This window comes from Carlito syrichta, unplaced genomic scaffold (assembly GCF_000164805.1).
Source record: "Carlito syrichta isolate Samal-C Ts95f unplaced genomic scaffold, Tarsius_syrichta-2.0.1 Scaffold90638, whole genome shotgun sequence".
Lineage (NCBI taxonomy): Eukaryota > Metazoa > Chordata > Mammalia > Primates > Tarsiidae > Carlito > Carlito syrichta.
In genome coordinates this window covers 48,708-62,548 of record NW_007034734.1, presented here as the reverse complement: position 1 = coordinate 62,548, position 13,841 = coordinate 48,708, and the positions used below count along the sequence as shown (strand labels likewise).

At 51.7% G+C, this 13,841-nt stretch overlaps 2 protein-coding genes across 2 annotated transcripts in view; both read left to right on the top strand.

Annotated features, from left to right (window-relative positions):
- The first annotated feature begins 6,309 nt into the window (after positions 1-6,309).
- Positions 6,310-11,131, top strand: LYZL6 (lysozyme like 6). The gene is made up of 4 exons (XM_008059071.1): positions 6,310-6,448; positions 7,301-7,459; positions 8,778-8,856; positions 11,062-11,131. Exons 1-4 carry the CDS (start codon positions 6,310-6,312, stop codon positions 11,129-11,131), a joined length of 447 nt encoding a protein of 148 aa, XP_008057262.1.
- Positions 11,132-12,928: 1,797 nt separating this feature from the next.
- The window catches only part of LOC103261446 (RAD52 motif-containing protein 1-like), a 7,675-nt gene continuing 6,762 nt past the window's right edge, over positions 12,929-13,841 (top strand). The window contains exon 1 of the mRNA XM_008059079.1: positions 12,929-12,940. Within this exon, the coding sequence (XP_008057270.1) occupies positions 12,929-12,940 (12 nt within the window). The remainder of the gene's footprint in view (positions 12,941-13,841) is intronic.

Genomic DNA, 13,841 nt, shown 5'->3' with positions numbered 1-13,841 from the left:
CACTGCACTCCAGTCTGGGTGACAGAGTGAGACTCCAACTCAAAAAAAAAAAAAACCTAAGAAATGACTCAACCCACCCCAACGCCATGGGCCCGGGCTTGGCCTGGCAGGGGTGCTGGCAAGGGGTGGTGTGAAGGTCTTTGCACACTCTACTCCCCAGCCCCGGCCTGTGAAAACAGGCAGCATCACACCTGCTTGGCTTCACAGACATTACCCAGGGGCCTCTCAGTGTGGATTCGTGATGAACTCAATAAAAGGAAATTAAACACCAACTCCTGACAGCCCAGAATGTGTGCAGATCTTCACGGCCCCTGCTGCCAGGGCCCGGCCGCCAGGCGCCCGGAGATCCCCCATCTGCGTGGGCAATGGATGCCTGCCCCTCCTCTCTCCATCACCCTCTCCTTGGGTCTCCCAGGCCCCAGTGGGTATTGCAATTTTCTACTAAGGTCCAGAAAGCCTCTGATGGGAAAACCAGCCCCTACGCAGAATGTGCAGCCCCCAAGGTGCTCCAGAAAGGAGCCCTTCAGGGGCTGGGGTGGGGCGGGGAACTGGGACCTCCTGAACACCCAGACGGGTAGGGCTGGCTGCATTCCCCGAGTGTTGTCTGACATCCATGGGTGCCAACATTCTGTAACCAAGTGCCAGAGCTCAGCAGGGTCCTGTTGCTCATGGCGTGGAGAGCCAATCACAGAGACAAGTATCCTCAGGAAAGAGGGCTTTTTTTAGAGGCTTCCCTGAGAGAACAGCAGATTCCTCCTCACATCCCTAGCCCCATCCCACTGAAGTCCCAGGTTTACATAGTGTGATAGGAGTGCTGAAAATATGAATTGAGAGTGAGGAGGGGAGTTGGGGACCAGGAACTTGTGGGGGTGAGGAGGGGAGTTGGGGGTGAAAAACTGGGGAGGGGAGCTGGGAACCAGGAACTGGGTGGTGTCTGACACCTCACTGCCTCCATGGCATGGTCTGGTAAGTTTCAGACCTTGACACTCTATGCCTGAGAAAGGAACTCGATGAGACAAATGTGTGCTTCAAGCTTGAAGACCTAGAGTCTGTGTCTCTGTTTATTTTCATGCAACCACCAGTTCTGTGGAGTAGAGCCTGTTTTAATTCTGGCAGGAGGGTCTGTGGCGAGCTGGTGCCTTTGCTGCCTATGAATGGTTGACCAGGCTGCTGTGAGCTCGCCTTTCTCAACCTGTGCCCGTGGCCCACTTGTGAGCGAGGCCATCCCCTATCCTGCCCGGAGCCTGGAGAGGGCCAAGGAGGACACATAGGGCCCCCTCCTCCGAGTGGCTCCCAATACCGCCTTTCTCTCCTCACTTACCACCGTGGGCCGACCCATGCCAGGCTCTGGGCTTCCAGGCTCTGCTTCTCAGGTCTGGCCAAGGGTGGACAGGCACTTGGTCCTGGGGGACAGGAGTGTGCAGGGAACTGGGCACTAAGCGTCTCCAGGCCAGGCTGGGACTTGCCTGCAGCCACAGTCTCAGCCTGTCTGGGGCTTTGATGTCGAGTGATCACACCCGGGGGTTTTTCCTCTGAGAAGGACAGCACAACCGCAGACTCTTCCCACGGGGATGCCTGGAGACTGACCAAGGGAACAGGTCCTAAAACCCTGTAGGCAAGAGGCCTGGGCCTCTTGGGACTTGAGGTTACCAGACAGAAGAGGCCAGCTCCATTCGTACATTTGATAAGTAAGGAATACCGCTGGGGTGCTCAGCAGTCCCAGGAAGGGCTCCTGTTTGCTTCTCCAGGGAAAGAAAGACCCTGGAAAGTGAGTTGTGCCGCTGACTACGGGTGTGAGTTTCTGGTCTTGAACTCCTGGCCTCAAGTGGTCCTTCCACCTTGGCCTCCCAAAGTGCTGAGATTCCGGGCATGAGCTGCCATGCTTGGCTTGTCCCTTGTAAACACTTAGACAGATGACCTGTGTCACTCATTGTCCTCTTGCCCCGAGATGTCCCCCTGGACCTGGTTCATGGACTCCCACTTGGGTTGTCCAGTTCTTGGAATGGGTAGGAACCTACCAGGGCTCATGGTTGTCTCACACACACACACACACACACACACATTGGGGCACAGCCATCTCCTGTTGCTGGGAGCAGGGCCCCAGGACTGGCAGCTCCCCACAAAACCCCATGAGAGAAGTTTCCCCCAAATGTGGCACTGTTTGGGCACTGTTCCCAGTGGGGGTCTGGCGTGGAGAGTCCCTCTGGTCCCCCTTTGAATGCTAACATCGGCCCCTCTCAAATTTTGCGTTTCAGAGACTGAATTTCCAGCATGAAGTCCGGGGTGCTCACCCATCTATGAGATGAGTTTATCTGGGTCCCCCAAGACACCTATAGATTTCTGGCCCCCAAAGGTACCTCATAACATGGTGTCCCAGAATGCTCTCCTGCTGGGGTTTGGCCTCCACTCCTGCCCTGCTGGCTTGCCATCCCAGGGTGCTGAGTGCTGCTGGGAGGACCACTGCCTGCTCCGAAGCCCCCTGGATCTTTCTGTTGGGCCCCACCATCCTGTCTCAGAGGGGAGAGCGGCCATGGGTAACGAACCTTTCTCTCTCCCTTGCTTCCTTTGCACTACAGTTGGTGGAAGTTTCTCCCAGACTTTCTTGATTTCTGAATATGTTGAGATGTTGTGGCTTTCATGTGGAGGTAACAGGTTGTTGGGTCACCATGCCACAGATGGTCAGTCCAATGCCAGCTGTAACAGGACCCCTAGGTTGCAAGTCACAGAAATCCAGCTCAAACTTGCTTACACAGGTGGCCACATTTATGGGATCCCAGAACTGAAGGAAAGGAAGGGACGTGTTTGGGCACCAGCAAGGGTGGACCTGGGCACCAAAATCCTGTACAGACTCCTCTCCCTGTTGGGAAACTTGAACAGGCTGTGTCCTCTGGCCCTGCATCCATAGGACACCATGGGTGTCCTGTGAGCAACTGAGCTGGTCCTCTTGGTGCCACTTCAAAATATAGTGGGTGAGGGCCAGGCATGGTGGCTCACACCTGTAATCTCAGCACTTTGGGAGGCCAAGGCAGGAGGATCACTTGAGGCCAGGAGTTCAAGAACTCATGCCTGTAGTCCCAGCTACTCAGAAGGCTGAGGTGGGGGGATCACTTGAGCCTAGGAATTGGAGACCAGCCTGGACAACATAGTGAGACCTCGTCTCTTAAAAAAAATTTTTTTTAAATACACACACACACACACACACACACACACTGGTTGGGGCACAGCCATTCCCTGTTGCTGGGGGCAGAGCCCCAGGACTGGCAGCCCCCCCATGAAACCCCATGAGAGAAGACATTCCCCCAAAATGTAGCACTGTTCCCAGAAAGAAAGGGAGGCAGGTAGACTGAACAGCCAGCACCCTTCACCAGTCCCACCCGGCATTTTCCTCACAGTCATCCATGTCCTTCCAAGCCCAGCTGCCATTTTCACCTGAAATTTGACCAATTTGCATGGTTAAGACTAGCGAACTTCCAGGAGATGGATGACATCATAGAACTGGGGTTCCAGAAGGCTGGGCTGGCCTGGCACTCTCACCTTCCTTAGAACATGGAGGGCTGTTAGCTGGTGGGTGGAGTGCAGCTGGTGAGGGAGAGGCGGCCCCTGCCCAAAGGCCCTGCTCCACAGAACCTCACAGGTAACCTGACTGGCCAGGACCAGGACCCGGAGAGGGATGGGACACAGGTAAGCCTTGAAGGGTGTGAAAACCCTCCTGCTGCAACCAGCCTTCCCCGAGAGAACCCCAGAAGGTGGCTTCACGGGCAGGGCGGAGCTCCCTGCTTCCCAGGCGCAGCGACACCTGTCTCCAAGGGACCTCCTGAGTCAGCGAGGGGTAGGTGGTCATTCATCTGAAATTCTAACTTCTAGGACATCCTGTCATTTTATTTGCTACATCTGGCAATTTTGGCGGAGGGGGTGTTGGTGAGAAGCAAAAGAATGCTTCCAAAGTGAGTCTTAGAAGACAGAGACCAGAGCTGGGCACAGGGTGGATCAAGCCTGGAATCCCAGCATTTAGGGAGGCCGAAGTGAGAGGATTGCCTGAGCTCAGGGGTTTGAGACCAGCCTGGACCACTTCGCAAGACTTCATCTCTACAATAAATCAAAAAATTAGCTGGGTGTGGTGGCATGTGCCCGTGGTTCCAGCTACTTGGAAGACTGAGGTACAGGGATCACCTGAGCACAGCGGGTCAAGGCTGCAGAGGCTGTGAGTGTGCCATTGCACTGTAGCCTGGGAAACAGAGTGAGACTCCAACTCAAAAAAAGGCCCAGGTTTCTTCATCCACCGCCTTCAAGTGTCTGGGGGCTTCTGCTCAGATGAGATGACTATTCTGGTGGGCTTGCTTCCTCTATGGTCTCTTAGCCACCATGCCCAGCTAATTTTTTTTTTAATTCTTTTGTAGAGACAGGGTCTCGCTGTATTGCCCAGGCTGGCCAGACTTTTTTGATTGTCACTGAGCAAAAGGGCTGGCTGCCTGTTGCACTAGAGGCCAGTACCATGACACTGGGTTTCTGTGACCAGAAAAGACTTTTATTGCAAGTCAACTAACAAGGAGTCTGTCACCCTGTGCTGGCTTCCAAGCAGTGCTTTCATTAGAAAAGACTCAAGGATGGATTCTGGGATTAGCGGGTGATGGGTGGAAAGAGAGGGGAAGGCCAGCAAGTCCTTGGGCATGCATTCTCCCTTCTTCTTCCTTGTGGACTGCAGGTACAAATTCAGGGGAAGGTTCAGGCTGTGACATCAGCAAGCTCAGTCTGCGCAGACTCCCGCTGGCCAGGTGGTTCTAACCCATTTTAGCCAGTTGTGTCATTTTACAAGTGGAGAGAGTGTCAGTGTTTCAGCAAGTTGTTTCTTGTCTTTTAAAAAAAATTATTATATATATAATTTGAATTGGAGTCTCACTCTGTCACCCAGCCTGAGTGGGGTGGCACACTCATGGCTCACTGCAGCCTCAACCTCCTGGGCTGAGGAGATCCTTCCACCTCAGCCTCCCAAGTGGCTGAGAATAGAGGTATGTGCCACCGCTCCTAGCTAATTTTTTGACTTATCGTGGAGATGAGGTCTCACCAAATTGCCCAGGCTGGTCTCGAACCCCTGGACTCAGGCAGTCCTCGAACCCCTGGACTCAGGCAGTCTTCTCGCCTCAGCCTCCCAGAGTGCTGGGATTACAGGCGTGAGCCACCAGGCCCAGCCAAGTTGCCATCCTGTTAACTGAAGAATTCCTTTTAGTACCTGGTTTATCTAGCTCCTCAGAGCACAGTTTCACCCTCAGCAACATACACCTAGTTTCAGGGGAAAAGACACACTCTCTCAGGACAGAAACAGTCCTAGTCTTTGTTTCCATAGTGTTGACCATTTTGAAAAATACAGACCAGTTATTCGATAGATCTTTGATCAGTTTGATGTCTGATGTTTCTTCAGGATTAGACACAGGCTGTGCACCCCTGGCCAGAATCCGACATAAGTGATGTGTCCTTCTTGGGGTGTCACAACTGAAGACACACAACATCCCTCTGTCCCTCCTTGAAGGTTTTCATGTTGACTGCAAGGTCAAACACAATCTGTTCTCTGCATAGTCACTGTTTTCCCTGTGCAACTAATAAGCAGTCTGTGCATGTGTCCAGTTCCTTACCCAGCTTCTTGCCACCTCCAATTCAGCAGCCATGGATGATGCTTGCTCGAACCAATCCATGATGGCTGCAGAATGACTTTTGAGCTTCATGACACCTCCACACTTATCAGGCAGATTCTGTTGTCAGGATGCACCCCTGCCCTGTCCCTGGGTGCTTGTCTATTGATGATGATGACAATGGACTCGCAACTTCCTGTCACAGTCCATGGACTGTCATCTGTTATCACTTATTTTAATGGTCGACTTGTTCCAGATTCCCTTCAAAACTATTACACAAGGTTTTTTTAGATATGACACTAAAAGCACAAGCAACAACAGCAACAACAAAATGGATACATTGGACATCATTAAAATTGGAGGTCTCAAAGAACACCATCAAGAAGGGGAAAGGAGACTGGGCACGGAGGCTCACACCTGTAATCCAGCAGTTTGGGAGGCAGAGGCGGGAGGATTGCCCAAGCCCAGAGGTTCGAGACCAACCTGGGTGATATAGTGAGACCTCATCGCTATAAAAATCAATAAATGAGCCAGGCATGGAGGTGCCCAGGAGGTGGAGGCTGTGGTGCTGTGAGTGAGGACATTTGGCCGTTCTCTCCAGTTTCCCAGGTTCTCGGCAAAGATTAGCGGAAAGCCTGTGAGACTCTGGGAACTAGAGGCCTCGGCCACACCGCCCAACCCAAGGATGACAAAGGTGCTACTTTTCGCGTTGGTCAGCTGCATCCTCACCCAGAATCAGGCCAACCTCATTGGGCGCTGTGACCTGGCCAAGGTGTTGCATGAGGAGGATATGGATGGCTTTGAGGGCTACTCCCTGAGCGACTGTGAGTACCACATGCCGTCCGTGCCATTTCTCCTCCTCTCCTGGGCATGCACCACGTGGCCAGCTTCCCTCTCCTGTTGATCCCTCAAAGCCAAGTTCAAAAAGCAGCCCTCTCCAGGAAGCCTTTCCCAGCATTCCGTAGTCATTCAGCAGTGATTAACTGAGTGCTGACTGCGTACAGGGACTGTTTTCGGCACTGGGGATATATAAATCGGTCCCCTTCCCGCACGATGTCATATTCCAGGGGAACAGAGCAGCAGTAGACCCACAGACACCCAAGGCACTGCCTGGTGGGGCAAATGCCATGAAGAGGAATGAAGCAGGGACTGATGGCGACACTGTGTTAAGAGGGGGAGGTCAGGGAGGGCCTCTCTGAGGAGGAGAACTTGGGCAGCACCCAAGTGTCTGGGGAAGAACATTCCAGGCAGAGGTAGCAGCCAATGCAAAGGCTTCATCCTTCTGCAGGAAGGGCTGTCTCTCTTTTGCTCAAAGAGGGAGCACCTGGGTGGCAGCCTTTCCTCTTGTCTTGTGGGGTTTGGGGTCCACATCTTTCTCCTTGGCACAGAGGCCCCTTGCAGGCAGCATCTGGGCCTTGCATGGTTCCTGGCACACTGCAGGTGCTCAGTAAGTGCAGAAAGCTTGGCTGGATGAAAGGATGGATGAGTGGCTGGACAGATGGGTGGGTGGAGGGACCGAAGCATGGAAAGGGAAGCCGGCGGGCGCTGCTGTCCCTCTGGCCCCACCTGGCCTCTTGGCCTTTTTCCTCTTGTTGGCTTCCTTGCCTCCGTGCCTCCTGCATCTGCCCCCACAACCTGGTGCCCTCTAAACCTGGCCCCCTTCTCTCCATCCTAAGGGCTGTGCCTGGCCTTTGTGGAGAGCAGTTTCAACATCTCCAAGGTGAACGAAAATGTAGACGGCAGCTCTGACTATGGCCTCTTCCAGATCAACAGCCACTACTGGTGCAACGATTACAGGAGCCACACGAAGAACCTGTGTCAAGTGGACTGTCAAGGTCTGGCCTGGCTGGGGTGGGAGCGGTGAGGGAGGAAGCCAGCCTCTGCTCACGGGACGGCTCTTCCTGCCCACTGGGACTCTCTGGGGCTGCCCCAGACAGTGGCTCAAAGCCTCAGGGAATCCCTGTACACAGCAGAGGCCTGGACAAGTGGCCCACTGCCCATCCCATTAGGAACCCGGGTAGTCCTTGGGCAGGACCCAGAAAGTCCCCATTGAGCCGGTCGTGGTAGGGCAGCTGCAGCAACCAGCATTTGTTGAGAGCATTTTATACACTAAGCACTCGGCAGGCTTAGCCCATTTCACCAACTTTCCATGCAACAGAAACTGTTCGTGGCTGGGTGCAATGGCTCACAAATGCAATCCCAGCACTTTGAAAGGCCAAGGCAGAAGGATTGCTTGAAGTCAGGAGTTCGAGACCAGCCTGGACAGCATAGTGAGACCTCCATCTCTACAAAATGATCTTTTAGCCGGGCTCGGTGGCTCAGCCTGTAATCCCACGCCTTGGGGAGGCTGAGGTGAGTGGATGGCCTGAGCCTGCGGGTTCGAGACCCGCCTGGGCAACTTGGCGAGACCTCATCTCTACAATAAATCAAAAAATCAGCTGGGCGTGGTAGCGCGCACCTGTAGTTCCGGCTACTCGGAAGGCTGAGGCGGAAGGATCTCCAGTCTGGGTGACAGAGTGAGACTCCAACTCAAAAAAAAACAACAAAAAAAAAGATTTTTTAATTGTTTTCTAAAGGAAACTAACCATGATCCCTGTCTTATAGAAGAGAAAACCGAGGCTTAAAAAGAGAACCAGCACTAAATGCCAGGCTGGTAGCCCTGAAGACTGTAACCATTCAGCAGTCCTGCCTTCAGCTGATGGTCTGGCCAAGGGTGGAGTGCAAACTCCCCACCACAGGAGCTGATCCAGGAGGCTGGACAGGACCTGTGACTCTGCCCCTCACCTCCTCCTTTGTACTCTGACTAATGTCCCTGGGTTCCTCACCGAGGAGCTCCCCTCATTAGGCAGGGCTTCACCCCAGCCCTGTGCTGTTTTGGCATTTCCTCTTCCTAGAACCGCCCCCCCCCCCAAGCTGTGGGTGAACCACCATCTTGCCTTGCTAGGAAGAACAGTAGTGAATGGGCTAGCCTCTCAGTGCCCCTGCCCCTCCTGCTTTCACCTGTGCTACCCCATCCCTGGGAGGGAGGCCCACCTCCACCTGGAAGTACTCAGCCTCTAGGTGGCACAGGCCAGTGCAGGGAGGGCTGGTGTTGGTCTCTGTCTTTGGCATTGTCCTCCATGCCCTCACAGGTTTTTGCTTCCTCTCTTTCAGAAATGCTGAATCCTAACCTTCTCTCAGGCCTCTCCTGTGCAAAAAAGATTGTGTCTGGAGCAGAGGGCATGAACAGCTGGTGAGGAGGACATGGTGGGACTGAGCAGGCAGAGCCGCCAGGAGGAGGAGGGACGAGAAAGGGGCGGGAGGCGAGGACACGTGAGCACGCCCTTGCCGCGCCTAGAAAGATGTGGGACAGTGGACAGGCTTGGAACTGGGAGTTAGAAGACCTGGGGTAAGGTTGGATGTGGTGGCTCACACCTCAAATCCTTTGGGAGGCCAGGCGGGAAGGATTGCTTGAGCCCAGGAGTTTGAGACCAGCCTGGGCAACATAGTGAAACCCTGTCTCTACCAAAAAAATAAATTAAATTAAAAATGGGCCAGGCCTGGTGGTACACACCTGTAGTCCCAGCCACTTGAGAGGCTGAGGCAGAAGGCTGGCCTGCGCCGGAGACTCGAGCTGTGGTGGGCCGCAACAGCACCAGTGTGCTCCATCCTGGGCAACAGAATGAGATCCCTGTCTCAAAATTTTAAAAAAGCCCTGGGGTGTGGTTCTTTTCTGATACCATATTAAACAAAACTCATTTGGTTGCAATAGGGGGAATAGATCTTTTCTGAGAGGATACAGTGTCTCCCTGAGCCCACTCAAGGGGTGCAGCTGGGCCTCAGGAAGAGAACGCAGCCAGGGCAGGTTTTGGCTTCTCTTGGTGCATTTGCTTCATGACTCCCTCTACAGACCAGCTCTGCCCTCTCCCCAGTGCAAGATAGACTCTGGGACCCTACAAGTTCAAGGGCTGAAGCCCTAAGCAACCCTAGAGACTGGCTAGGCTCAGTCCCAGGCCAAGTTCCTGAGAGAGAGGATCTGATTGGCTCAACGTGGATCACGTGTTCCCCCTTGGTCCAATCAGCTGTGGGCGCAGGGGGGAGTTAAACGGTACCACCGTGGCTGCTGCAGGGCCCCTCTGGCCTGTGGCCGTAGCAGTAAAGAACGAGGCAGCCAAGTGGGAGGCAGGAGATGTTTCTCAAACCTACCTCTCCGAGAATATTTAGGCTTGGGTTTTTAAGATAATGTGGTGGGCAGAGGGTGGCAGATCAGGCATGCTGGTTGGTTGGGGGTAAAGTCATAGAGGGGTCCAAACTGTCTTGGTATGCAGAGCAGTGGGGGTTGGACAGGCCAGGTCAGCTCCTTGGTGTGTTGGTGTGGGTCACGGCCACCAAAATGCAAAATCTGAAAAAGATCTCAAAGACCAAGTTTAGGTTTTACAATAGCAGTTGGGAAAGTTACGAGCCTTGTCCCCCCTCCCCTCGACCTGACTCACAGGCAGGAAGCGAGTATACCTAGAGAAGCACACTCGGGGACAATGACTGGTTCCCGTGGCCGAGCACCATTGATTGACCTTTGTAGCTTTGCAGAAAGGTAAAGTGGGAGGCCAATCAAACTCCTGGATCCCATCAGGGAGCTCTGCAGGACCTGAGGCTCACTGTTTAAGGGAAAATAAGTTCATCAGTCTCACAGCAGCTTTCCCCAGGGGTTAGCACATGAGGATGAACATTTATTAGTGACTCCTCTCGATTGAAGTGACTATGTGTGGGCAATCATGCAAGGAAGAAGGCAAGCTTAGGAACAGAACTTAGCAACCACAGATATGCCAGCTTTCCATTTATGCTGGCAACTTTGCAGGATTCAGGTCTCTTCCACGATGCTTACCCTGTGGCCCTATATTAATTTTATACAAGCAGTTGCATTTCCCGCAGAAAGCGTGGCATCGTCAGCTGGACAGACATCCCCCAAGCTGTCAGCTTACCACAGTGGACATGAGAATGCTTACTTACCTTCGCAGGGCTTCAATCTAGATACATAAATAATACAAATGACTGCCTCCATAGGTGACGGGAGGATGGAAGGAATTAAATGTGCTCACAACACTGTGCAAAAGAACAGACACTGATGGTTATTAGAGCTGATCCTTTCTAAGGAAGAGTGGATGGTGGCACCTAGGAGTTTTGTTTTGTTTTGTTTTTAAGTAACTCTCAGCCCTGTAAACAGTGCTCTCCCCCTTCAGAGGGAGATGAGGATTTGAAGATGTGGACGTATATTGATCCAGGGCCAACACCAGGAGGAGTGAAATATGTAGGAAGAGTCACAGGGTCCAGTGGAGGACAGATCAGGGCTAGTCATGGAAATTTGGGGCGTTGCTCTGCATGGGAGATCATAGAGAACGGGGTCACATGTGTGGAGAAGAACCACTCAGTGGGAAGTAAGCCAAGTGCTTTGTCTCCACAGGATGGCATGGAAGCTGCACTGTTCAGGCCGACCACTCTCCTACTGGATGACAGGCTGCCGCCTGGGCTGAGCCAAGGTGCAGGCCCACCACAGCATCATTCCAGGATTCCTGACCTCCCTCAGGGATGCTTCACTCCTCTTCCTCTCGCCTCCACTGCATGCTATCTTCTTCCCTTTGCGTTTCCAAGCACCACTGCCCAGAGCCCTAGGAATAAATGGTTTTCTGGGGCTCCCTCCTCGCTCCCATCCAGGCCCAGTCTCCTGGTTTCTCTCTGTCACTTGCAAACCAAGAGGACCACAGCAGAGACATCCCTATATTTTGAAATGAATAAAGCATTCACTGTGCAAAGAACGCGTTCATTCATGATTAATTCTGTTTCTATGACAGTACCCAGTACAGTAGGCATGTGCTGGGCCCTAGAAGGAAGGTAAAACAAAACTATTGCTCTCGAGGTGTTCATCATCCAGGTGGAGAAGCAGAGGCATCCATGAACATGACCATAGATCATAAAATGTACAATCAAATCTGTAGTTAATGGCTTGAAACAGTATCAGCACTCAAGTAATTCCTCCAAATACGCCTATTTTTGAAGTCAAAGAGAAAGCTCAGAAGCAGGCAGTGAGTGGGCAAAGGGTCTGGTACTGAGGTGGAGAAATGGCAGATGCTGATGGTCTGGGGGTGTTTGGGAGAACAGGCTGGGATCTAGGTGTTTTAAACCAGCTTCTCTGGATCTGGTTTGTTCACAGGGTGCTGGTGTGGAGCAGAACCTGCCTTGAGACAAGGCAAGGGCAGACAAGGGACAGTTGGAGGAATGTCCTGCACATGCCACCATCAGTAGTGTCCGACCCAACTGGTTTTTCTCTTGGGCCATTCATTTCTCTACTTCTGGGCCTTTACTGCTTTGCTATTAACAGGAGAGATATGACTATTCAGTTCCTAGACTTTTGGATTTCACAGGCAAGTAAAATGTCAAAAAATTTAAACCTAAGATTTTCAGCTTTAATTTTAATGCCCAAGTAAAAGTATTTAAAAAAACAAAAAAAACTATCCTGGGCTGTCAGCTTACCACAGTGGACATGAGAATACTTACTTACCTTTGCAGGGCTTCAATCTAGTTACATAAATAATACACAGATGACAGGAGGATGGAAGGAATTAAATGTGCTCACAACACTGTGCAAAAGAACGAACACTAATGATTATTAGAGCTGATCCTTAGAGTGCAGTGGCTCATGCTTGTAACCCCAGCACTTTGGGAGGCTGAGGCAGGAGGATAGCTTGAGACCAAGCCTAAGCAACATAGTGAGACACCCCCTCACCCCGCATCTCTGCTAAAAACATATTTAAAAATTAGCTGGGTGTAATGGCATGGGTCTGTAGTCCTATCTGTTTGGGAGGCTGAGATGGGAGGATTACTGAGGCCTAGGAGTTTGAGGCTGCAGAATGAGCTATGATTGACCTACTATCCTGCAGAGTGAGACTCCATCCCTTAAAAAAAGAAAAAAAGAAAATAGAAAACTATCCTCTATTTTTCAGCATCTTTTCATAAAACAATTTTTAGCTGAAACCTGTAAGACAGTCATACCTGTAGGGAAATGAAATGGAAGAGATGACATTTTTAAAGATGTGATATATTGTCCTTTTTCCATTCTGCACAGAATGGGTGAAAACTTCATCACAGACCAGTACAGGCCTGAGGACCATTATTTAGAAACCACAGGAGATGTGGTCTGCAGGGTCTCTCCTGCCTCGGACATTCCAGGATTAAAATAAAGCGCCTCAGGACTTGCTTTCCCTCTTAATGTTCCTCTGCAGTGTAACCGATTAAGGTGCCTCAGCAGCCCCCACCCCCACCCCCCAGACACCATGAGCTCCAAGGTTGGTGTCCTATTGGATCCACTTTGACTTTTTCCCCAAACTTATTTCTCCTTCTAACTCTGACCCCCAGGTTGGAGTGAGAAGATTTGATTGTGCACGCCATCTGACCCCCACAGCACACACATACACAAGTCTCCAAAAGCCCACAGGACAACCAGAGAATTATTTTAAAGGATTTCATGCTAAACTGTTAATGGTATATTGAGATATACTTTGACTTGTCTATTTTAAACTCCTGAAAAAACTCTTACGTCAAAAGATTGCATCCTTGGTGGTGACCTGCCACAAGCTCAGTGGGTAGCACTAACTACCTAACTACCTACCTGGTGAGGACTAAATTCTGGCCACTGCCCTTTGCTCCAAATTCCTTCCTTGGAACCTGGAGTCACCTCTGCAGACCATCAGTCTTGCTTAATGGATCACTCACCTGGGGCCTTGTGCCTTGGTCTCACAACACGACTCTGGTGGTAGAGCATTAGCATGATGAGCAGACTTCTTGAATGATGACGTATGCTACAATTAAACACTCTACCACCACCTCCAAGTTTTTAGACAAAGTCTCACTCCTTTAACCAACTGCAAGTTGAAGAATCTGTGAATCCACCTTAGCCTCCGCTTCAAGATATCCCACCTTTTGGGGCTAAGCCAACTTAAAACCTCCGTGCATTGATTCATGATTTATAGCTTCTGCTTCCCTAAAAGGTATAAAACAGAATTGCAGTCTGTCCGCCTCGGGACTACTTCTCAAAACTTTTGGGTTTGTTTTACCCTCGGTCGCAGCCACTCACGTGAGCTCTGAATAAAACTCTTAGAACTCAGCCAGGTTCGGTGGCTCAGCCTGTCATCCCGCGCCTTTGGGAGGCTGAGGTGAGTGGATTGCCTGAGCCCGCGGGTTCGAGAT